The 23191-nt window shown below is 41.1% G+C and overlaps 1 protein-coding gene and 1 long non-coding RNA gene across 2 annotated transcripts in view; one reads left to right on the forward strand and one right to left on the reverse strand.

Annotated features, from left to right (window-relative positions):
- Positions 1-23191, reverse strand: part of LOC105509213 — a 114765-nt gene that overhangs the window by 66762 nt on the left and 24812 nt on the right. The window contains exons 4-5 of the long non-coding RNA XR_001001403.1: positions 13669-13836; positions 10080-10197 (exon numbers count right to left, since the gene is read on the reverse strand). This is a non-coding gene — a long non-coding RNA (uncharacterized LOC105509213). The remainder of the gene's footprint in view (positions 1-10079; positions 10198-13668; positions 13837-23191) is intronic.
- The window catches only part of TMC3 (transmembrane channel-like 3), a 41000-nt gene that overhangs the window by 715 nt on the left and 17094 nt on the right, over positions 1-23191 (forward strand). The window contains exons 2-11 of the mRNA XM_011938357.1: positions 671-817; positions 5074-5149; positions 9815-9896; positions 12676-12782; positions 13672-13770; positions 13881-14023; positions 15510-15657; positions 16339-16382; positions 20274-20421; positions 22543-22652. Coding sequence (XP_011793747.1) covers positions 671-817; positions 5074-5149; positions 9815-9896; positions 12676-12782; positions 13672-13770; positions 13881-14023; positions 15510-15657; positions 16339-16382; positions 20274-20421; positions 22543-22652 — 1104 coding nt within the window. The remainder of the gene's footprint in view (positions 1-670; positions 818-5073; positions 5150-9814; positions 9897-12675; positions 12783-13671; positions 13771-13880; positions 14024-15509; positions 15658-16338; positions 16383-20273; positions 20422-22542; positions 22653-23191) is intronic.

Below are 23191 nucleotides of genomic sequence, written 5' to 3' on the forward strand. Positions count from 1 at the left end.
AGGATAAAACATATTAAGTGTAACTGGGAGTAAATGTTGCTACATGTTGGAAAATTGTTCCTCTTGAGAATATCTATGTCCCTGAAATATCTCGCCCATGTAAATTTATTTAGCTAATCTTTCGCTGGTAGAAAGATTCTGGTTCTGCCTTGGTTATCTCAGGCTTAAAATGAATTGACCTGAAAGGGTGAAGAGGGGTTTCTGAGTGGCAGAAGTTTTGATTGTATTTATGTTGCCTTTAGAATTGGGGAACAGGAGTCCTGCCTCTAAAATTAGCTGATTATTTCAATGAGCCTGAAAAAGAAATTATTTTGCCTACCCAAATTGCTGCTACTCAGGAATCCAAGAGTACATAAGTACCCACTTGTCTCATCTTGTGTTTTCTGATAATATCATGCACCCTGAGAAATCATTATCTTCTAATGACCCAGTGGAAGTAATTGAATCCAATAAATGTTTCGACAGGCTACTGACACTGCCAAATTATCTCTTTGGGTCCCTCCTTTTACACAAACACACACACTCACACACAATCATGCACAAACACATACACATTTCATACAGATGACCCTAGGGCAGTGAGATGCTGAACTTGTGCCCAGGGCAAGGTGATCTTTGCTGGAAACAATTCTTCTAATCAGATTTCCTCCTTAATGCCCTGATGATTCAGCAACTTGGATGACAGCTTTAGCGCTGATGAAACAGGGGACAGCAATGATCCGGAACAAATCTTCCAGAATATACAGTTTCAGAAAGATCTCATGGCAAACATTCGCTGCAGACCCTGGACTATGGGACAGAAGCTGAGGGCATTGAGGTAAGGGCCTCAATGGCCATTATTGATCATTACAAGTATGCTTTCCGATAAACCACCTTGCCCTGCCCACGGGAACGAGGATAAAGACTCACGTGAGAGAGGTGGCTCAGTCACTCTTGACCTGACTTAACAAAGTCACAAAGGTATCTGAGAGGTCTAGCTGGTCCAGAAGCCAGTTCCTCTGTGTGTGTCTGTGTGTGTGTGTGCATGTGTGTTTGTGTGTGACAGAGAGAGAAAAAGAGAGACAGAGAGACACAGAGAAAGAGAGAGTATAAAGAGTTGTGTGTCTGTGTTGGGTGTGTGTGTGTGTTGGTGGAGAGTCTTTTATCTTCTGCCTCCTTTCTAAACACTAGATTTTAATATTCTCTCCAAGCTCGTCTCGCTCACTAGAGACAGAGCAGTAAGCCAATATGAAAAGAGATACTCATTTTAGCTGCTTGGCTATTACCACCCTCTGAGTAAAAAAATAATTGAAAAAAGAAACCCTTTATAGGAAGCCAGATTATTATGATACTTAGAGTCATATTAAACAGTCTGTCTATACAATAAAGTGCTAAAGATTTTAAAACAGATTCCCTAATTCAAATACTACCTTTACCAATTTCTATCTGCGTGACATTAATTTTCTTAATGTCTCTGAATACCAGTTCTTTTCTTTTTTAAAGTTGAAGCGATGGTGAGGAACAGCCCTTAACTTCCTGCAGTCCATTTCCAAAAATGTCAACCGCTAAGCTCTCCAGGTGTTGTTAAAAACTCAAAATCCCTGATTGCTCTCAGACCTATTGAATCAAACCATGGGAGAAGATTCTTGTATTTTTAACATGCATTTAGGTTGATACTTTTGCACATTCAAGTTTGGGATCCACTGATGGCAGTTTGTTGAAGGAATACACGGGATGAACCCTGTGAGTGCTTAGCATTGTATCTGGTATATAACAGTCACTCACTAAGAGTGAGTAAGGAATAGTGATTCTGATGCCTGGGGTCACAGCAAAGGGAGTTAGCAGAGTAGACTTCATGGCCTGTACCATTGAGCTACTGTGACCTGTGCTATGATGGAGCTTCCTGGCAAAGCAGACACTACACCTGATCATCAGACACCTGCTGTGTAGACAGAATCACTGCCCTATCTTCATCTCCATTGCTCTTTTCTAGATGCCAAGCAGGCATCTCTTTACCTCCATATCAACCATGTATTAGGCTTACATTTCTTTCCCATTAAATCATCTCTTCCTTAGATTTGCACTCCAGGTGATGTTCTTCCAGTCTAACCAAACTGCTCTTCAGGTGACTGTGAAAGATAGCTAAAGTCATCCATAGTTTTGATCCTCAGAAGGTTCCAATTAATTCTCCTTCATGGGCCTTTCATGTCTGTTATCAGCTGCTGTTGTTTCCATTTCTTTGAGTAAGAATGGCATTATATCCATTTTTCAGACAAGAAAGTTGATACCCAGAGATGTTAAGAGACTAACCCAAGCTATACAGTTTCTGAGTGCTAGAATTAAGCTTTAAATCTAGAATTTCTGATTCCAAGTCCAGTGTTTTCTTGTATTGAAACATAGTAATTTCACCAAAGTAATCATTGGAGCAATTACTCTTTAAAAAGAAAAGATATAGGTTCTTGGCCGGGTGCGGTGGCTCACGCCTGTAATCCCAGAACTTTGGGAGGCTGAGGCAGGCGGATCACAAGGTCAGGAGATCGAGACCAGTCTGGCCAACATGGTGAAACCCTGTCTCCACTAAAAATACAAAAGTTAGTCGGGCGTGGTGGTGGGCGCCTGTAGTCCCAGCTACTCGGGAGGCTGAGGCAGGAGAATTGCTTGAACCCGGGAGGCAGAGCTTGCAGTGAGCCGGCATTGTGCCACTGCACTCCAGTCTGGGTGACAGAGGGAGACTCTGTCTCAAAAAAAAAAAAGACATAGGTTCTATTAGACTTTTGCTAAATCATTCCAAAATGATGGTGATCAGTTGTTATCTGAATAATAGGTGGTTAAGTCTCTTTAACTTTGAGGGCAGAGCAGAACAAATGGTAACTTTTCTGTCAAGGCACTTCAGAAACCAAAGAATAAGCCAGGCCTTCTGCCATGTTGCTTGGCCCATGTGACACGTCCAGAGCCCCAAGATGGCTGACACCAGCCATGTGTTCAGCCAGCGGCCAGGGTCTCAGAGTGCAGCTGGCCCTCTGGGCACTCCGTTATCTCCTTGCCACACATATCTCCTCTCCACCACCTTGAGAAACTACTGGAGCAACACTTCCCTCACTGGACTTGCTGAGGCTTATCACAGTGCTTTTGTGGAAAGTGCAAAAAAGCACCGAACCCTGTCTGCTTGGGAATCAAGGGAGCGTAGCAGGATGCAGATGAAAGCAGAATGAGTTAACCTTGAGTCTGGAGCAAGAGCCATCTGTCTAAGAGGATACAGGACATGCTTGTTTCCCCTGTAGGGGAGCAAGTGGTCAGTTCCTGTGAAATCAGCATAGGTCTATGACTGGGCCTTGGTTTGGGCTGCCCCTCCCTGCTACCTCCACCCCAGATCACCCCTCTGTCATAGCTCTTGTCACACCCAGTCTCTCTCAGTCATTGTCTTTTAAAGATCTCTGTCATCCCTATTAGGTAGTGAACTCTTCCAGGGCAGAGACTCTGGTTTTTTGTTGTTGTTTGTTTTGAAACAGGATGTCACTATCACCCAGGCTGGAGTGCAGTGGCTGGATCACAGCTCACCACAGCCTCAAACTCCTGGGCTCAAGTGATCTTCCCAACATGGCCTTCCAAGTAGCTGGGACTGCAGGCGTGTGCCACCACACTCAGCTAATTTTTTTATATGTTTGTAGAGATGGGATCTCACTGTGTTGCCCAGAATGGTCTTGAACTTCTGGGCTCGAGTAATCCTCCCACCTCAGCCCCCCAAAGTGCTGAGATTACAGGTGTGAACCACTCCACCTGACTGAAACTCTGTTTTAGGCAACTCTGTATTCCACTATGCTTGACCCAAAATAGCTGTGCATAAAATGTTTAAATGTTTTCAGAAAAAAATAAAAAATAAAGATATAAAATGAATTGTTACTTGACTTCGATAGGCTTTTACTTTTTAAATCCTTGCAACAGACAGCTCTATTAAGATGACCCCAACATGGTAGTCATGGGACATCAATGTCCCATGACTTTGTTCCTGACCTACATTTTGGTTCTGGCCAGAATGAAGTCAATGCATCGGCTGGGCTATTAAGATGAAGATGTTGCAATGGTAGGAAGAGAGATCCAAAACCAAGAACTCTGGTTAGGTAATGTTTTGGAGAGATCATCCTGTCTGTGGATAAAGGAGCTGGCTTGTACCTTGTGTTTTCCAAGGAAGGACTCAGACCACTGGGTGTTATTGGGGGTTGCTGTGATGCACAGACCAGAGCACCCTCCCAAGTAAACCTGTCAAACTAGCAAAATGGCTAATTCAGAAGAACTAAGTTCTTCAACACTGAATATAATCAAGCAGAGAGCATCCAACCTTCAGATAATGAGCATCTCTACATGGGTTGGTAAATGATTAGGTTACCTTGACGGTGACATTCATCTCTCTAAGAGCCTTTGGCTTCAGTCTGTCCTATGGCACTAACATTTATTGTCTAATCCTGTTGTTCATTTAAGGTGTGAATTTAACTGTCTATACCAATGAATTTAGTCCATTTTCAGGACTGAACATTTAGGCAGAGATATCAGGTTAATTCAATACAGTGATCAATTAGTGTGTTAGAAGTTTGTTTGGGGTGAATCAGATTGTTCATGTCTATGTAGACATGGCTTTTTTGCTCCCATTAATCAGACACCAACATTTACTTAGGGAGATTCTCTGAAGCCAGGTCTGATTTGCACTTTTAAACAATTGACTGCAAGAGGAAGGTTGCTAAGTGGAGAAGTCGAGATGCACGTGTCTGCCACCAGGATTTCCAAAGCTCAGAATCCCCAGTCAAGCACCAGAATCAGTGAAGGCCTTTAAGAAATTCAGTTGTAGCTAATTTTGGTATAATTTCATCATTTTCGATTATGCATCCATTTAAATATTAAAGAAAAAAATTTTAAGGCATTTTCTGATTACCAAAAATTAGACCATGAAGTATTTGTGTAACTCCCTTCTCTCACGGCATCTTGTGCTGTATCACTTTTCAGGACAAGATGGCAACCTATTCCTGTTGCACTTTTACACATTTTGCAGAAATTTGTAAGTATGATAAAATTGTGTTAACCATCATGTTGTTCTTCTCTTAGACGAGCGAAGGACATTGTACTGAAGTTTGAAGGGAGGCTGACCAGGACCCGAGGCTACCAAGCAGCAGGTGCAGAGGTAAAGAACATACATGTAGCCAGGCGCAGTGGCTCACACCTGTAATCCCAGCACTTTGGGAGGCCACGGGAGGTGGATCACGAGGTCAGGAGATTGAGAACATCCTGGCTAACATGGTGAAACCCCGTCTCTACTAAAATCACAAAAATTAGCTGGGTGTGGTGGCAGGCTGAGGCAGAAGAATGGCGTGAACCCAGGAGGCGGAGCTTGCAGTGAGCCTAGATCTTGCCACTGCACTCCAGCCTGGGCAACAGAGTGAGACTCCGTCTCCAAAAAAAAAAAAAAAAGAAAAAAAGCACACACACAGACACAGACACACGTGAACACTGTGGTCTCCAGAGCCAGGAGGTTGTGTTTACCATCGCACTTGCCATCACACACAGGTTGCAAGTGCCAGTCTATAACACAGCTGTAGATCAGGATAATAGAATTGAAAAGTATGAATTTCCCAAGACTTGAATTTTAGTCCTAGATGCCTTCCCTTCCCAATTGTGTGAAACTGGGTAAGCCTAATTCATCAGGAGAAAGGATGGCAAAAGTGATCTAGCACCTTTCCTGAGTTAATCCCACCCATATTCGTAGGTTTGATTCACTATGTCCCTGTATACAGCTGTATTTCTTACAATGAGAAAGTTGCAGGTATATGCCAATGCTCATTTTGTAATACAATATTAAGGTTTTTGTTTGTTATTTTTCTCATTCAGTTACTTAAAGGAAAAGTATGCATTAAAATTATCTGTTTATAAAGTCATTTCATAAATGTATAGAAAACAAAGAAAAATAACTTCTCCTTCTATACCCTCTACTACCCAATATAATATCGTTTTAGAAATTTCACATCAGTCATTGCATAAATATATTATTTTCATACCACAGTAATTGTAGTGTATATACATTTTGCTTCTTTTTTAACATAACACCATTATATATTTTTTTCCATGTTGCTATATAGTTTTTATATTTAATGGTTTTCGATGACTGTGTGGTATTCCATTAGATAAATGTATATTAATTTAATTAGTCATTTGACTACTGGTGGATATTTAAAATGCTTCTAATTTTTCATTATTATTAATAGCCCTACGAAGAACATCTTTGCACATATAGATTTCTCTGTCTTTTTGAATTTTTTTCTTAGGGTGAATGCCAGAATTGCAATCACTATAGAAAAGATTGTGGTCCATTTTTTGGCTTTTGATAAATATTTAAAGATTATTTTCTAAAAGCCTTGATGATTTATATTGCCATTATTAGTCTCATAATACGCGCACCAATGTTGATTATTATATTTTTTGTTTGTTATCTTAAGAGACAATAACTGACAGAGATACTCTTTTTAGATTCTCTGAAACAAAAATATTCTTAGTATAGCTTAAATAAAAGCTGGTCATAAATTTTACATGTTTGAAAAATTATAAAATATCAAAGAATCCCTAAGGACACATCTTGTCATTCTTTCTTCTTACTCGTCACAAAAATCTTCTTTAAAATTCTCATCTGTTTTTATGACCAAATCACCCATGACTCCTTATTCCTGCCATACTATGATGGAGTTTATGAAATAAATTATCTTTTTGTAGACATATGAACTACAAAGCTCTTTTGTTTTCTCTAAATAAGCTGAAATGCTACAGGAAATAAAGTATTTCACATGAATTCAAATGACCTATTATATATAACAATGAAAAGCTATTGGGACTTTTAGCAATAGTAAACTCAGTATGAATTAAAGGTATAACTTGATAATGGGCTGAATTATTAGAAGCAGAGTTTTTACATTGAGCGAGGTAATCCAAACTTTTATCTTGCTCCTCTCTCCTCCATCCTCTTCTGTAAAACGCTCAGCTCATGCTAACCCACAGCTTGTACTGGCTGTTCTCCCCTTTTATAAAGCTACTCTTCCCATTTACTTTTCATTTTCCTTTTCATTCAAGTCTCAGCTCAAGTATGACCTCCTCAGCTAGACCTTCCCTGATTGTTTAAAGGGCCTTCTCCCCCAGTCCTAATAGACCGTGTCCCACTGTGGCATGGATTTGCTTGTGGCTGCCTTGTCTCTACCTGAATGCAAACTCCATACCAGCTGACATCTTGCATGTCATGCCCACTATCTGCATTCACAGGAAAACACAACCTAGGTGCTTAATATATACTATGAATAAATATACTTTTCATGAACTGTCATACATATTGTTAGAGCTGCATGATACATACATGTATAATGATACATGTATAAATATATATGTATGTATGATACATGCATGTACCACATATCTAACAACATGTATGACAGTTCATGTTGACATGTTGATAAGTCAACACAATCTAGGTGCTTAACACATACTATGAATAAATATACTTTTCATGAACTATCACATATGCTGTTACATACCTTCTGGGTGGACATGTAAGTCTTTCCAAAGACAGAACTTTTTCTTAGTTAGCAAAGCTCAATAACCCAAACCCACAATTAGGGTCTGTTCTTCCAAGTTTAGTTTTCTTTGTTTTGATTTTGCTTTGTTCTTAAATTTTGAATTATTCCTGTTTCAAGGCTTTTGCCATGGAGATTTGGTATAAATCATCAGAGAAGCATGAAACTTTTTCCCCCATGCCTTACTGAACACGTTATCAACAAATCACCTTTTTCAATCACATTTTCCTTTAAGAAGTTCCTTTGGGCCAACTTGCATAGACTCTCATTCCCAGAATGAGCATCTTGGACCATTCAATCCAGTGCTCTCTAACCTGAGTTCGAGGACCCTGGCTCCTCAAGCACTACTGGTGGGGTGGTGGGGGAGATTTTTTACCCCCACCTACAAAAGCTGCCCTACCTTAGCCTGTTGCATGTATGAAAATTCTCATACAACTTTAAATTTAAAGAGCATTCTGAATGCCACTAATTGAATCTGACTTCTTATACAGATGGAGAAATGGAACCCAAGGAAAGAAAATAACTTCCCCAGGGATGCATAGTGAGATAGATGTGAAACTACAGCTAGAACTCAGGTCGCTGGCTTTCCGCCCCGTGCTTCTTAGTCTTCAGGGATTTAAAACGGGCCAGAGACTCAAATGCTTTCCAACACCAAACCCTTGCCAAAGGATGATGGAGCACCCCTTCCTCTGGATACTGGGGTAATAAATGATCAGAAAGCCTCCATCTCCCTCTCTAGGCTCTAGGAGACAAGCCAGGTGAACAAAATTAAGGTAATGTAAGGTAAGTTATGATAAACATTATGAGAGAGACCAAAAATTATTGCTAGGGGAGTTTACAAATCAGATAATTCCTTTTCTGGCTACAGAGATTCTGTGTTCATGGGAGTGACTGTATTTGAGTTGGCTCTCAAATCATGAACAGAAGATGAACAACTTCTGATAAACTTCTGATAAAATTCAGATTTTCATTTACAAGCAGCCATTCTGGCCTCAGCAGACATGTCCAGAATGACATTATCATATGTGTCTGTACCGGGACCATGTGCAGTCTTATAGCTCAGAATGTCATAATTACATTTGTAATCCCTCTTTCTGCAATGATATCATTTACTTCCAGCACATACCCAGATTGTGTGTGTGTTAAAATGCACAACCTGCCAACTTTGTTGGAAGCAGAACTAGTGTCAGGGCATGTCTTGTTTTATTCCCCTTTAAGAAATGTGTTTTAAACTTTTGGCAATTGCATCTTAAAAACATAAGACACTTTTTTTTTTTTTTTTTTTGAGACAGTCTCACTCTGTCACCCAGGCTCCAGTGCAGTGGCACGATCTCGGCTCACTGCAACCTCCACCTCCTGGGTTCAAGCGATTCTTCTGCCTCAGTCTCCTGAGTAGCTAGGTCTACAGGCACGTGATACCATGCCCGACTAATTTTTGTATTTTTAGTAGAGATTGGGTTTCACCATATTGGCCAGGCTGGTCTCGAACTCCTGACGTCGTGATCTGCCCACCTCGGCCTCCCAAAGTGTTGGGATTACAGGCATGAGCCACCACACCCAGCCAAAACTACAAGACAAATTTTTAGACCTTATCCCCGACAGCTCTATCCAGGAAAGAGGCTGTAGCAGGAGGCAAGTCACACATTGGAGTGGGGCTTATTTTCAGGGTAGGCTCTAACCTCTTGGTCCTTAAACAGGGATGTGCTTGTAATCACCTGGAGAGTTCGTTAGGCATCCGGATTCCTGGGGCACACTCTCAGAAACCCCTTAGGTTTATGGCAAGATCAAGTGGATTTATTCATATATCATTCCTCGAATAATTTCTACTGTGTGTTGTGGTTTTAAGATGTAATTGCCAAAAGTTAAACTTTTTCTTTTCTCAAAGAGCAAGAGATACCCCGCATCAGGAATGGGATGGCTAATGCAAACTGCAACCCTATAGAATACGCACCTCAATACAGATACCACAGACTGGGTGGTGTCTATATTAAGGTGCATATTCTATGGGGCCACAGCTTGCATTATTTATCCAAAGCCGGTGTCCATTCACCTGGTTAGGAGCACAGAGAAGGGAGCTACTTTGGTTCTAGTGCAGCTTAAAGGCCTATGAAGCCATAATCCATAATTAAAGGGATTACCAGAGGGAGTATCTGGTATACTACATTTAGGTGCCTAGTACTGCACAGTCATTGCCATCTTCATGAATATGACATCTAATCCTGACCCCTCTTGTCTAGCTCTGGCGGAAATTTGCTCGTCTCGCCTGTAACTTTGTGGTCATCTTCATTCCCTGGGAAATGAGGATAAAGAAAATCGAGAGTAAGTATTTACACTTGGAGAGTGGAGCAGGAATGCAATGCTAGTGGCCAATCACAGCCTAAGGAGAGTCTGCTGTGTTCTGGTCCTTATGCTGTGCAGCTGAGGGCACTCTTATAGCAGGGTCACCGGGCTCCACATGGGACAACAGACCCAGAAGACAAGATACCTGTCCCCACCACCTGCCAGGATGGGAACAGTCTCGACGCAGGCCTTTCCACATTCCGCTGTGGCTCTGCTGTTCTCTCCCAGTTCACTCCTTCAGTCAGATAAAATGCAAACCTTGAAAGGATCAAGTGAAAACCTATGAGGATGAATAAGAGGGTAGCTCAGGGAACTGCGAAACACAAATACAAAAATCTGCATTTTCATAGAGATAATTGTGCCCATTTAGAAAACATGCGCCAATAAATAAATAAATCATGTCCACGATCACACTGACACACACAGTATCTGGAATAGACTTAACAATAAGTCCAAAATAAAGGAAACTGTAAAATTATACCACAAGATATAAAAGTCTTGTTAAAATGCATACAAAGATTTAATATTTGGAAAATGTTAATTTTCCCAAAATTAATTTACAAGTTTGATGCAATCAAATAAAAATCTCAATGTATTGTTTCTAAGTATTTAACAAAATGATCATAAAACTTATAGGTTAATTAAAAAATTATAAAGAAGAATGCAAATGAAGTTGTAAGATCAAGATATTAAAATATATCATACAGCTACAACAGCTGAAGCAGTATAGCATAGTGTGGGAATTGACTGGCAAATCAAAGGAGTAAGCAAAAAATGCAGGAACAGACAGGAATACACTTAGCTTTTAGAATTTTAGCATGCAATAATTATTGAAGTCAGTCTGAATTACTGCATACGTATCACTGGAACAATTGATTCAATTGTTTTAAAGAGTAAGTTTAATTCCTTCACTTAAAATTCCATTACATATTTGAATAGACAATAGATGTTATGATTGCAGAATGGAAACATATCTAATCATAAAAGTGAAGGAGGAAAAAGTACTGTTATATTTAATTACCAAAAAAATAAAATTTACATACATAAAAAATAAAGCTAAAAGTTAGATGACAAATTGGGAAAAACATGGTGAATATTTAAATGGATCAAACAATTTGATATGCTGGCAGAAATGTAAATTAGGACAGTATTTCTTTTTTAAAAAGTTTTAATATGTACCAAAAGTCTTCAAAATGTTACATACTTTGGTAATATGCTTCCGTTTCCTAAAAACAAAACAATAAAAAAAACAAAAACAGAGAAAACCATAATAAACTAAACAAACAAGACTGCAGCCACTGCCATTAGTGCTGTACCCAGGTTGCCTTTCCTTGGCTGGTCTACCCTTTCCTCTGCTGCTGAGTATGGACTGCTTGTCACTCAGCTGCTCCCCTTCAGGGAATTGCCCCAGGACTACCTCCTATCACCCCAATCCCACACTCACCAGCCGGAGTCTAGAGGCAGTGACCATTAACAGAGCGGGATTCAAGTCTGATCCCTTGCTCCCAGTGAGACCAACTCAGTGGTGCAATTCATGCTGTAGAGCTCCTGATGGGATAGACTCAGCTAGGCTGCAGCTAAGATGGTGCCCTTCCCTGGCTCTTTCCCCTGACCTTACCTGACTCCTTCACATCTTCTCTATGGAGAGTGCTTCCTCAACAAATCACCTGTAGCCAAATCCCTTTCTCAAGCTCTGCTTCTAGGAAACCTTATCTTAGACAGAAAGTATTTATTATAGAACTATTCACCCTGGTGAATAGTTGGAAATGTCCTAAATGTCAAGTCGTGGGGAATAGTTTAAATCAGTTATGGAAAATTCACTTAATGGAACAATAAAATTTATTTTATAGAATAGTATTTTTGGCAAGAGAAAATGCTTGTAATATATTGGTAATTGAAGATGTATGCTGGAGAGAAATGCCAATCTTATACAAAAACACTATTTGCATAGGATAATTGTGGAGGGTTACACTAAAAGTTTAATAGAAAGTAATTCTAATAGTGATTTTAATTTAGTGATCACAGAATAGGTAATTTTTCTTGTCCTTGTGATGTTTTGTGTTTTGCTACTCATTATGACAAACATAAACTAGATTTGAAATAAAAATTTAAGAGTTTTTTTTTTAATGACATGAAACTACCTACTCCAGAATGTTGTGGAATTGTTGCCTACATCCTCATCTAAGTTATTCTATGCTCCTGGATTTTCTCAATAGATATAAATTTGTTTTTACTATGCTTTTTATTTTAGAATAAATTTAGATGTATAGAAAAGTTGGAAAGAGAGTTCCTTTGTACTCTTCACCCACTGTCCACTATTGTGAGCATCTAGTAAATTGTGTTTTATCTTGAAATTAAGGCAAAAAGACCCTTAGCAAAATCCTTGAAATTCTCAAAATGAGGCAAAATAGATAAGAAATATGCCAAATTCTTAAAAGATGCCAATACTTGTTAACATACATGAAATATTAGAAATTTGATAAGACCATTTTAGATGAATATGTCATTAGGGAAGTGACTATTGAATAGCATTTTAGGCAAACTAGAGATTTTTCCTGCCTGTAAAACTGATAGATATTCAGGGGCATCTTGATCTGTCTAAGTTAACACTCAGGAAGAAACACCCCGATTGGTACAATAATGGCATTCTTACTCTATCTCCTGTGGATGTAAGAAAAGTTATGGTGTTCTTTTTGTAGGATTTCTTGCACTATGAGGATTTTACTTAAACTGTTCTCATAATCTTGTCTGTCTTTAGGTCATTTTGGATCTGGCGTTGCCTCCTATTTCATATTCTTGAGATGGTTATTTGGAATTAATATTGTGCTCACCATTATGACAGGTGCTTTTATTGTCATTCCAGAGGTAAGATGTTTCAGGAGAGAAAAAAGTACCACTCGTGAAAAAGAGGAGACATTACAGCAGTCGCATAAAATGGCTCCTCTGGTTGTCATTGTGGGGAGGAACATATATGTGTTTGGGTAAAGCAGGGCTTGGCAAACTTTTTCTGTAAAGGGCCACAGAATAAATACTTTAGGCTTCGTGGGCTATTTGGTGTCCGTCACAATGACTCAAATCTGCCGTGGAGCACAAAAGCACCCGCAGACAGTATATCAACCAGTGGATGTGGCTGTGTTTCAATACAATTTAATTTATGAATACTGAAATTTGAATTTTATATAAATTCTTTTGATTTTTTTCCCCAACCACTTAAAAAAGAAAAAGAGCTAAGAATGCAAAACTATTCTTAGCTCTTGGGCCATACAAAAAGGCCATGGGCTGGACTTGGCCAACCAGCCGGTTTGCCAGTCCAAAGTTGAAATAATATCTAGACCATGTACATTATTCAGATTATCGGTACACTAAACCCCAGATGATATAGCACAATATATCCATGTAACAAAACCACACTTGTGCCTCTTACATTTATATAAATTAAAGAAATAAAACCCATTTTCAACTAAATGTTATCCTCAAAAAGTAAATGGGCCATTTCCCAACAGGGGCCTTAATAATCCACCTGTAGAAACCATGTCTAGCTGAGAGAGAGCACACCCAGGTGAGCTCTAGACAGGCAAAAAGAAAATCTGGCCACCCAAGATTAATTTTTCATTAATGAAAATCAAGCAGAAATCCACCCCCTGGAGATCTCTTATGTGTGGCATTTTCACAAGCACATGGAGATCAATCTCTCATTTTCTCCTGGTCCCCTCCCACCCAGAGGACCACATGACATGCCTTCCTTTCTCACCAGCTGATTGCAGGCCAGCCCTTTGGAAGCACAGCCAGAAAGACCATCCCCAAGGAGCAAGTTTCATCTGCCCAAGACCTGGATACTGTCTGGTCTCTGGGGGTGAGGTTGATGCTTGGCCACACTCTTGTCTTGAGGGAAGGGGTGGATGGGCCACAGTTCTGAGACCTGGGAATGGGAACCAGAAATGACACTGAGTGTTTTCTTTGCAGGGCTACCTCCAGTACTCAGTCCTCTTCTACGGATACTATGGCAGGGAGAGGAAGATCGGGAGAGCTGGCTACCGGCTCCCCTTGGCGTATTTCCTAGTGGGGATGGCAGTGTTTGCTTACAGCTTCATCATTCTTTTAAAAAAGTATGACTGCTCGATTTTTCAAAATATATATCAAGCATTATGATATGTGTAATGTCATCTAATCTTGTCAATAGCCCTGTAAAGTTAAGACATAGCTGTATCCATTTTACAGATGAGAAGACCAAAGCTAAAAGAGGCATGTTCATTTTAACAAGTACTTATTAAACACTTACTGCTTTGTACTAGGTCCTATATTAGGCCTGGAAATACAAGAAGCATATATAGATTTACCAGTTTGTGTAATTTTAGACAATGCAGTAGCTGCACTAATAGGGACATAAGCAATATGATCTAGGTGGCCAGAGGTTGCAGAAAGCAAAACGTCCTCCTTTGGTTGTATGTTTGTTTGCCTGTGATCTAGCTACAAATTTTGCAAAGGCCGGGCTTGTGTGTGCTGTGATGCAGCTGGCACCTCTAGGTCATCACCGGAGGAGGCTAAATGCAAAAGAAACAATCTGGTGGGGTTAGGAGCCCTGTACCACCCTCACTGTGAGACCTGCAGGAGCTCACCTTCCTTCCCTGGGCCTCATCTGTGAAATGGGCACGTTGGCTCCGAACATCACCAGGTTCCCTTCTGGCTTACCATTCCAAGCTTCCGTGTGGGAGCTAGAGAAATGCAGACTGACAGGGAGGCTCCAAACCCCGTGAAAAGCTGGCCCCACCCACGCTGGCTCACCTGCTGCTTCTGCTTGATTGTGTAACCACCCTTCATCACCCTACCCACTTGTGGCATGTTAGCAAAATGCAGATAGAAGCGGTTTGGGGTAAAAAAGACAATAAACAAATAAACAATACTTGAGGATGTGCATAATGACCTGGGGGCCTTCAGTTCCCCTGAAGCTTTCCAGGTTAGCTCCTGGTGGCTTCCAGGACCCACGTCGAAGACTCGGCCCTTTACTAGACACACAATGTAAGAGACAGATAAGAGCAAACTTGGAAGCAAGAAATATGGATGGAAAGGAGAGCTTATTGCAGGAGAAAGGCTCTGAAAAGTAGGGAGAGTTTCACCTAAGGAGGGTTCATGACTCCTGCCTTCAAATATCTAAAGAAATGTGTGAAAGAGGGACCCAGCATGTTATATGGAGTCCCATGGGGTAGAGTTCCCATGGGAAGGAGGTCCAAGAAGACTGATTCAAAGGAAATATTTTTATTTCACAATCACAGCTGCACAGAGATGAGAAAAGCTGGCTCCTGGGGCACACACACCTGCAGTGACCTGCTGGGTACCACAGTGGTGGGACTCCTTGTCAAATGAACTCATACAATAATGGGCCATCACAGTTTTCACGCTGTTCCAAACTGTTGATGAGGTCACAAGCACAGGCTGAAATCCAGTCGGTGCTGTGCTGTCCAAGCCGTGACCTGAGGAGCTGCGTCCACCCAGAGGGGAGCAGCCTATTCTAATTCACACAAAGGCTCTGTGGGTGCTAGCTCCAGCCCCCTATTCCTGAGACTCCTATGACCTGTTTGTGCTCCTCTTTGGCAGGATGGCTAAGAACTCCCGCATGAGCCTTGCCAGTGCTTCCAACGAAAACTACACCTTCTGCTGGCGGGTGTTCTGTGCCTGGGATTACCTCATTGGAAACCCAGAGGCTGCAGAGAGCAAAACAGCTGCCATCGTGAACAGCATCAGGGTGAGTGAGTGGGCCTGTGCAGCCTGCAGGGGTGGGCAGCCCAGGGTCAGAGCCAGCCGCTAGTCCTCAGCTGGAAGCCAGAACCATCCTTTTCCCATTGATGTTCATTGTCCAGGGCAGTTGTTTCCAAAGTGAGGTGAACATGCTCCAGGAAATGTACCAAATGACTCAATGAAGGGAGGGAGAAACATTTTGAAACTTCTTTATTTTTAAATTTTTCCATTTTATCCTTTTAAAATTTCAGTTTGTATATTTTAGATAATTTACATAATGGATTATTACCATGTTGCATGTATATAAACTGAAAATGAATGAATACATATATGTGAGGGATATAGGCTTTTACTTCTAACTTAGAAAATAATGCAATCAAAAATATTCAGAGACTTAGCTCTATTGAACTATACAGACAGCTAAATGGTGCACTATTTTGAGAAAAAATATTACTTAATTTAAATTATTACAGCCATACTATCTCCCAATCCCTCTTCCCAACCGCCAATATCTTTTTTCAATTGATTATTAGATTATTGATATCTAATTCATTTACATCAATTAAATCCTTCAGAATAAAGTCCTAGACAATGAAAGTATGAGCTAAATTACTGGGTAAATTATTTCTAATGATTTATAATTAATGATGATGCTAAGCTTTTATTGCTGTATGTATTTTTCTTAAAGGAAGCTATACTGGAAGAACAGGAGAAAAAGAAAAGCAAAAACCTGTAGGTATTATCACTCCCCATGTTGAATTCATTGATAAGTTTTGTTTTTAGTTTGGTACAAAAACTACCAGATCATCTATATCTTATTTTGATAATTGTCAGGCAGCTCTTCTTTCTTCCTTTCTCATAATGTGATCTGAGGGAACTGAATGATTTTTTCCTTAGCAATATTTAGGATGACTTCCTCCTTCCATAGATCCTGTAATAAGGGTGAGAGGGTCTGAAATTGACCAGTTTCTTATTTCTTACTTTTTTACTTAGATAATAAAAGAGGTACTTTGAGCACCAACTTATGCTGTTAAGACTAGCTTTATTTAGAAACAAGTCATAAGACACAAATATTATCCAGTTGATGTTCACAAGCCTTTCAAGATGATTTCCTAGGTTCAAGATTCTTCTTGAGATCTTGAGAGCTATGCTGGTGAGGGTGAAGCCCTTCAACCAGAGAACTAATGAAAGGGAAAGCCATTCCCAGGGAAGGGCAATGGCCCTGACCTCATGGAGACAGGTAGATCTGTTCATCCCACATCCTTACTTGTTATTTAGCCCTCATGATTACTTTCTATAGTGCAGAAAGCCCTTTCAGAGGACTTGTAGAAAAGGACATGGGGAATTAAGGAAACACACCCAGCCTCTGGAATAATGTCCCTCATTATTAGGGAGTCGGGGAGGAGTCGGAAAGGGCTGTCCATAGGGAGTCAGAAGACATGGATTCTAGTCCTCTCTTTGTCATTAATGTCGATGACCTGGGAAATACTTCTGAACTTCATGAACTGGAAGTTCCTCACCTATAAAATAAAAGTATGGGATTCTGCCATCTGATCCTTTCTCTGTAGTTCTCCTCCACCAGAGTTGGTAATAATAATAACGTACTGTGCCGTGTTGTCATTTTTACCAAGCAAAGTGACATTTATCATCTCATTTGGGAATGTTTCCTCACTGTGCAAATCAAGGGCCAAAACACGTGTAGAGGGAGGTGTTGTGACCTGCCCAAGGTCCCCAATGGGTAGAAATTTCATGGAGAAGATGGTATACCTTGGGTGTCCCTTCAAATCCTCTTGGCCATACCTTTCTCCAGCCCTTGCTACTGGGCAGGACTGTGCAGGCTACCACCAGCTGCACGCATGTACCCCTTGCTGGTACCCACTGTTTGGTGCCCCAGGGACCTTCTGAGGCTGCTGTGTAGGCATCCACAAGGTCCTAGTCAACACACATGCACATGCAACCAAGAGTCTGGGTGCAATGCTGGGAGTGAATGCTCATGGAGCTACCCTGGACCACTGGGAATAGAATAAATGCTTTGCTATTTCGCACTGGGCAGTCAGTTCTGTCAGGCATTTCATAAGTCCCTCAGAAGGCCCTGCATTTGCCTCTAGCTGCTTCCAGCCCCACTGCATATCCTTGTACTGATGGCCCCTCTCTCCTGCTCCACTCCAGGACCTGCACTCCTGGTTTCTGGGATCACTTTCCACATAAACTACCTACAAAAAGGCCTGGGATTCCAGGCTTTTTTCCACATAAAACTACCTACAAAAAGGCCTGGGATAGCCAGGCTCAGACAAGCTCCAAAGTTGGCAGAAGAAGGTACCTTCAAAATAGGCCAATCGAAGTCAGACAGGGAGTTGTCCTCCAGTGTGAGAAAAAAAAATGGATGTGTTTCAGTTAAAACCAGAAACATGTATGTAAGTACTAGAATCATTACTGATTCACACATCTGCCCTCACTATCAGAGGCATATGAGAAGTGAGACCAAATTAGGAAAGAGATGAGCCCCGTGTCTCCCACTAGTTGCTCCTTTATTTACTTATTCATCTAGCAAATATTTATGAAGCATCCATATATGCTAAGCCTGTTTTAAGAGCTGAAGATAACAGCATTGAAAAAGGCTAAAAAGCTTAGAGCTTTCTTCTAAAGGGAAAAGACAATTAAGAAACTACCAAAGGAATACAGTCAGATGTTGCATAGTGACGGGATCGCATTCCAAGAAATATGTCTTAACACAACGTTGTCCTTGTGGGAACATCATAAAATGTACTTACACAAACCTAGATGGTATAGCCTACTACACACCTAGGCTATATAGTATAGCCAATTACTCCTAGGCTGCAAAACTGAACAGCATGCCACTTGTACTAAATACTGTAGGCAATTGTAACACAATGGTATTTGTGTATCTAAACATACCTAGACATAGAAAGGTACAATAAAATGTGGTATAAAAGATTTAAAAATGGTACACCTGTATAGGGCACTTACCATGAATTAGCTTGCAGGACTGGAAGTTGCTCTGAGTGAGTCAGTGAACGAGTGATGAGTGAATGTGAAAGCCCAGGGCACAATTGCATACTAGTGTAGACTTTATAAACACCCTATATTTAGGCCACACTAAATTTATTTCTTAAAGTTTCTTTCTTTAATAGTAAATTAGTCTTAGTTTACTGTCACTTGTTTATGAACTTTTAAATTTTAAAAAACTGACTCTTTTGTAATACTTAAACACAAGCACATTGTACAGCTGTACAAAAAACATTTTTCTTTATATCCTCATTCTATAAGCTTTGTTTTATTTATTTATTTCTTTTTTATGTTTTACACTTCTTTTGTTAAAAACTAAGACCAGGCCGCTCATGGTGGTGTGCACTTGTAATCCCAGCACTTTGGGAGGCCTAGGTGAGCAGATCACCTGAGGTCAGGAGTTTTGAGACAAGCCTAGCCAACATGGGAAAATCCCGTCTCTACTAAAAATACAAAAATTAGCCAGGCGTGGTGGCAAGCGCCTGTAATCCCAGCTACTCAGGAGACTGTATCGCTTGAACCCAGGAGGCGGAGGTTGCAGTGAGCCGAGATTGCACCATCGCACTCCAGCCTGGGCAACAAGAGCAAAATGCCGTCTCAAAACAAAACAAAACAAAAAAGAAAAAAAAAAAAACAAAAGACTAACACACACATTAGCCTAGGCCTGCACAGGGTCAGGACAATCAATATCACTGCCTTCCACCTCCACATCTTGCCCCACTGGAAGGTCTTCAGGGGCAATAACACGCACGGAGGTGTCATCTCTTATGGTAACAGTGCCTTACCCTGGATGCCTCCTGAAGTACCTGCCTGAGGCTGTTTTACAGTTAACATTTTGTTTTGAATAAGTAGAAGTATACCCTAAAATAATGATTTTTAAAAGTATAGTAAATACCTAAGCCAGTAACAGTCATTTAATATCATTATCAAATATGTATTGTACATACTTGCATGTACTATACTTTTATACAACTGGCAGTGCAGTAGGCTTGTTTACACTAGCATCACTACAAACACGTGAGGGCAATGCATTGTGCTACAATGTCCTAGGCTGTAGGAGTTTTTCAGCTCCATTATAATCTTATGGAACCACTGTCGTATAGCATTCCGTCATTGATCAAATTGCCATTGTGCAGCACATGACTGTATAATGTCATATTCATATATGGGATGACAGGCAGATTCATGTGTCCTCCCTTCCTCTCTTCCTCCCTGCCTTCCTTCCTCCCTCCCTCTGCTGAACACATTTACTTGAATTCCTATATCTTTAATGTGCATACCACAAGACTCCAATTTTAAGTAGTAAAGCTAGAACTGAAACCCAAATACTCTAAAACCAGAGGCGTTTATTTGTTCGTCTGTTTGTTTCAAGCCCCACTGATGCAGGCTGGTTGAATTTATGACTGGTTGTTGATCTCTTAGGAAATGAGGAATTCTAGGGTATGGGGTGAGGTGGGCTGCAAGAGAACTGATGCTTCAGGGCAGAGAATCCTCTTGGCAATGGATGTGTTCCAGTCCCCAAGTAGTGTTGTCTTTGCATCGCGGTGCTGTGAGCAGGATCCTGTGTGCCGTCCTCATGCCTGCTTCTCTCCCCAGGGCAGTGACTATCTGCCTGAGGATTATTGCCAACATCCTGGTGCTTCTCTCATTGGCTGGAAGCATTTATCTCATCTACTTTGTGGTGGACCGGTCCCAGAAGCTGGAGCAGTCGAAGAAGGAGCTGACACTTTGGGAAAAGAATGAGGTACCCACTGCCATTACCCGCAGCACCCTAGAAAAGAGATATAGCCGGGCACGGTGGCTCATGCCTGTAATCCCAGCACTTTGGGAGGCAGGTGGATCACTTGAGGTCAGGAGTTCAAGCCCAGCCTGGCCAACATGGTGAAACCCTGTCTCTACTAAAAATACAAAAATCAGCTGGGTGTGGTGGTGCACACCTGTAGTCCCAGCTACTCGGGAGGCTGAGGCAGGAGACTCTCTTGAACCCAGGTGACAGAGGCTGCAGTGAGCTCTGTTGCACTCCAGTGTGGGCAACAGAGCGAGACTGTCTCAAAAAAACAAAAACAAAAACAAAAACACGAGAGAGAAAGAGACAGAAAAGTAGCCTGCCTCTTTGTTCCTTATGTGGGTTAGGTGGGAATACCTCTAGAAAAAACTTTAGTCCTCTTGTCCTAGAGCATGGACTATAAGGACTTTGAGCCAGAAGGGCAATTTTATTCATCTCCTTTGGGAAAGAGTTTGATTCAAAAACGCCTTCAAGCATTCACACCGTTCTCAACCTTGAGCCCCACCGACTGTGTTTTGCCTTTTGCACATCTGTTCCTTCACATCCATGTTCCACAAATTGATTCTACCTGCAGATTGGAATTAACAACTGCACGTATTCCATAGCATGGATTAAAGTTCACCAGGTGCCATTCGTGAATATTTAGGTAGTTTCTGAATATCTAAATGACAAATAATGCTTCCAGAACCAGCTCTACACAAATGGTTTATTTTTTAAACAATCATCTTCCCCCCACCTCCATTGTGTGAATATTCTCATAAATAGAAAATCACCAAGTGAATGGTTAAGAAAAATTTTGGAATTCTAAATATTCATTTTAAAACCATTGTACTGAAAAGTTGGCCCAATTTCTCTGTACAGATTTGAAAGGCAGAAATAGCACAAAAACCATCTCTCAGACCATTTCTATGAAAATTATTACCCCCGTTGGGATTTAAAAAGAAAGGTGTGTAAGATGGTCATCAATTTACCATGTGCATATTTATCAATGTATAGTAATTTATCAAAATCTGAGTCTACTCTACCCTAGGTAACCTTTTCCCATGCCTCTATTTTATGCCAATTGAATTACTGTGTACTTGTATGTTTACAGATAGAAATATGATAGTTTTTTAAAGATATATTCAGAAATTATTTCTTATTTTATCTCAAACATCTGTACCAGCTAAAACTCCTCTTTCTTCTGCTGTAAGTACAGAGAAACAAAAGCTGGGCATAATTCTCTAGATAATTAATCTTCCATGTACAGAAAGAATATTACATTACCTCTCAGGCTTTCCTTTTCTATTGGTAATAGTTGCAGTTATTTCTGTCTTCCATCCAAGGTCAGGGAAGTATAAATACTGTGAGACGGTAATTGGGGAAATTGTGGCAGAAATGTTAGTGAATCCTTTTTGCTTTTTGAGTCAAGGTTTCACTCTGTTGCCTAGGCTGGAGTGCAGTGGTCCAATCACAGCTCACAGCAGCCTCGAACTTCTGGGCTCAAGAAATTCTTCTGCCACAGTTTCCCAACAAGCTGGGACCATAGGTGTGTGCCCCCCAACTTTTTTTTTTTTGGTAGAGATGGGGTCTTGCTGTGTTGCCCAGGCTAATCTTGAACGCCTAGCCTCAAGCAATTCTCCTGCTTCAGCCTCCCAACAAGTTGGGACCATAGGCATGTGCCAGTTTTTTTCTTTTTCTTTTTTTCTTTTTTTTTGGTAGAAATGGGGTCTTGCTGTGTTGCCCAGGTTAGTCTTCAATGCCTGGCCTCAAGCAATTCTCCTGCAGCCTCACAAATCTCCCAATGTGTTGGGATTACAGGTGTGAGCCACTGCACCTGGCCTAGTGAATCCCAAACGGCATGTATGAGTGTCCTCAGAACATTTAAGGAGAGTTCAAAAAAAAAAAGGCCATGATAAAGTGGTGGCTACCTTTTGAAAAAAGCTAATTAGCAGAGATTTGGGGAGATTTTCCATGGAGGATCCGAGGACCCTGTGGATACCCACTGATCCAATATTAGGGAAAGAGATCAAATGCACAAGGTGAGGCTTGATCAGGGGTCCTGGGAATGCCTGGCTCTGGCATGTGCTCTCTCAACAGGTCAGTGTGGTGGTCTCCCTCGTCACCATGATAGCACCATCAGCCTTTGACCTCATTGCTGCCTTAGAGATGTACCACCCCAGGACCACACTGCGCTTCCAGCTTGCAAGGTACAACAGTCCTGCCCAGAAATGCCACCTGTGGCTCACCCATGTGCCCACCCACAGTGGGAATGTAAGTGCCTCAAGAACCAGGGCTTGCTTCTTTTCTCTCAGACACTCAGCACAGAACTTTACTTATGGATGCAATTCAAGAAAAGCATAACCCAAGAGGAGGGATAGGGGAGGAGGCAGGAGAAGAGAAGGAGGAAGGGAGGAGGAAGACCAGGATGACAAGGGTAGAAGAAATGGATGAAAAGGAATGAAGAAGAAGAAGAGGATGAGGAGGAGGAGGAGAAGGGAAAGGAAGAAAGGAAGAACAGGCAGAAAAAGATGACACAAAAGGGAACCAAGGTCGGGTGCAGTGGCTCATGCCTGTAATCACAGCACTTTGGGAGGCCAAGGCGCGTGGATCACCTGAGGTCGGGAGTTCAAGACCAGCCTAACCAACATGGAGAAACCCTGTCTCTACTAAAAATACAAAAATCAGCTGGGTGTGGTGGTGCACACCTGTAGTCCCAGCTACTCGGGAGGCTGAGGCAGGAGACTCT

The sequence above is a fragment of the Colobus angolensis genome, unplaced genomic scaffold, assembly GCF_000951035.1.
Source record: "Colobus angolensis palliatus isolate OR3802 unplaced genomic scaffold, Cang.pa_1.0 Scaffold172, whole genome shotgun sequence".
Classification (NCBI taxonomy): domain Eukaryota; kingdom Metazoa; phylum Chordata; class Mammalia; order Primates; family Cercopithecidae; genus Colobus; species Colobus angolensis.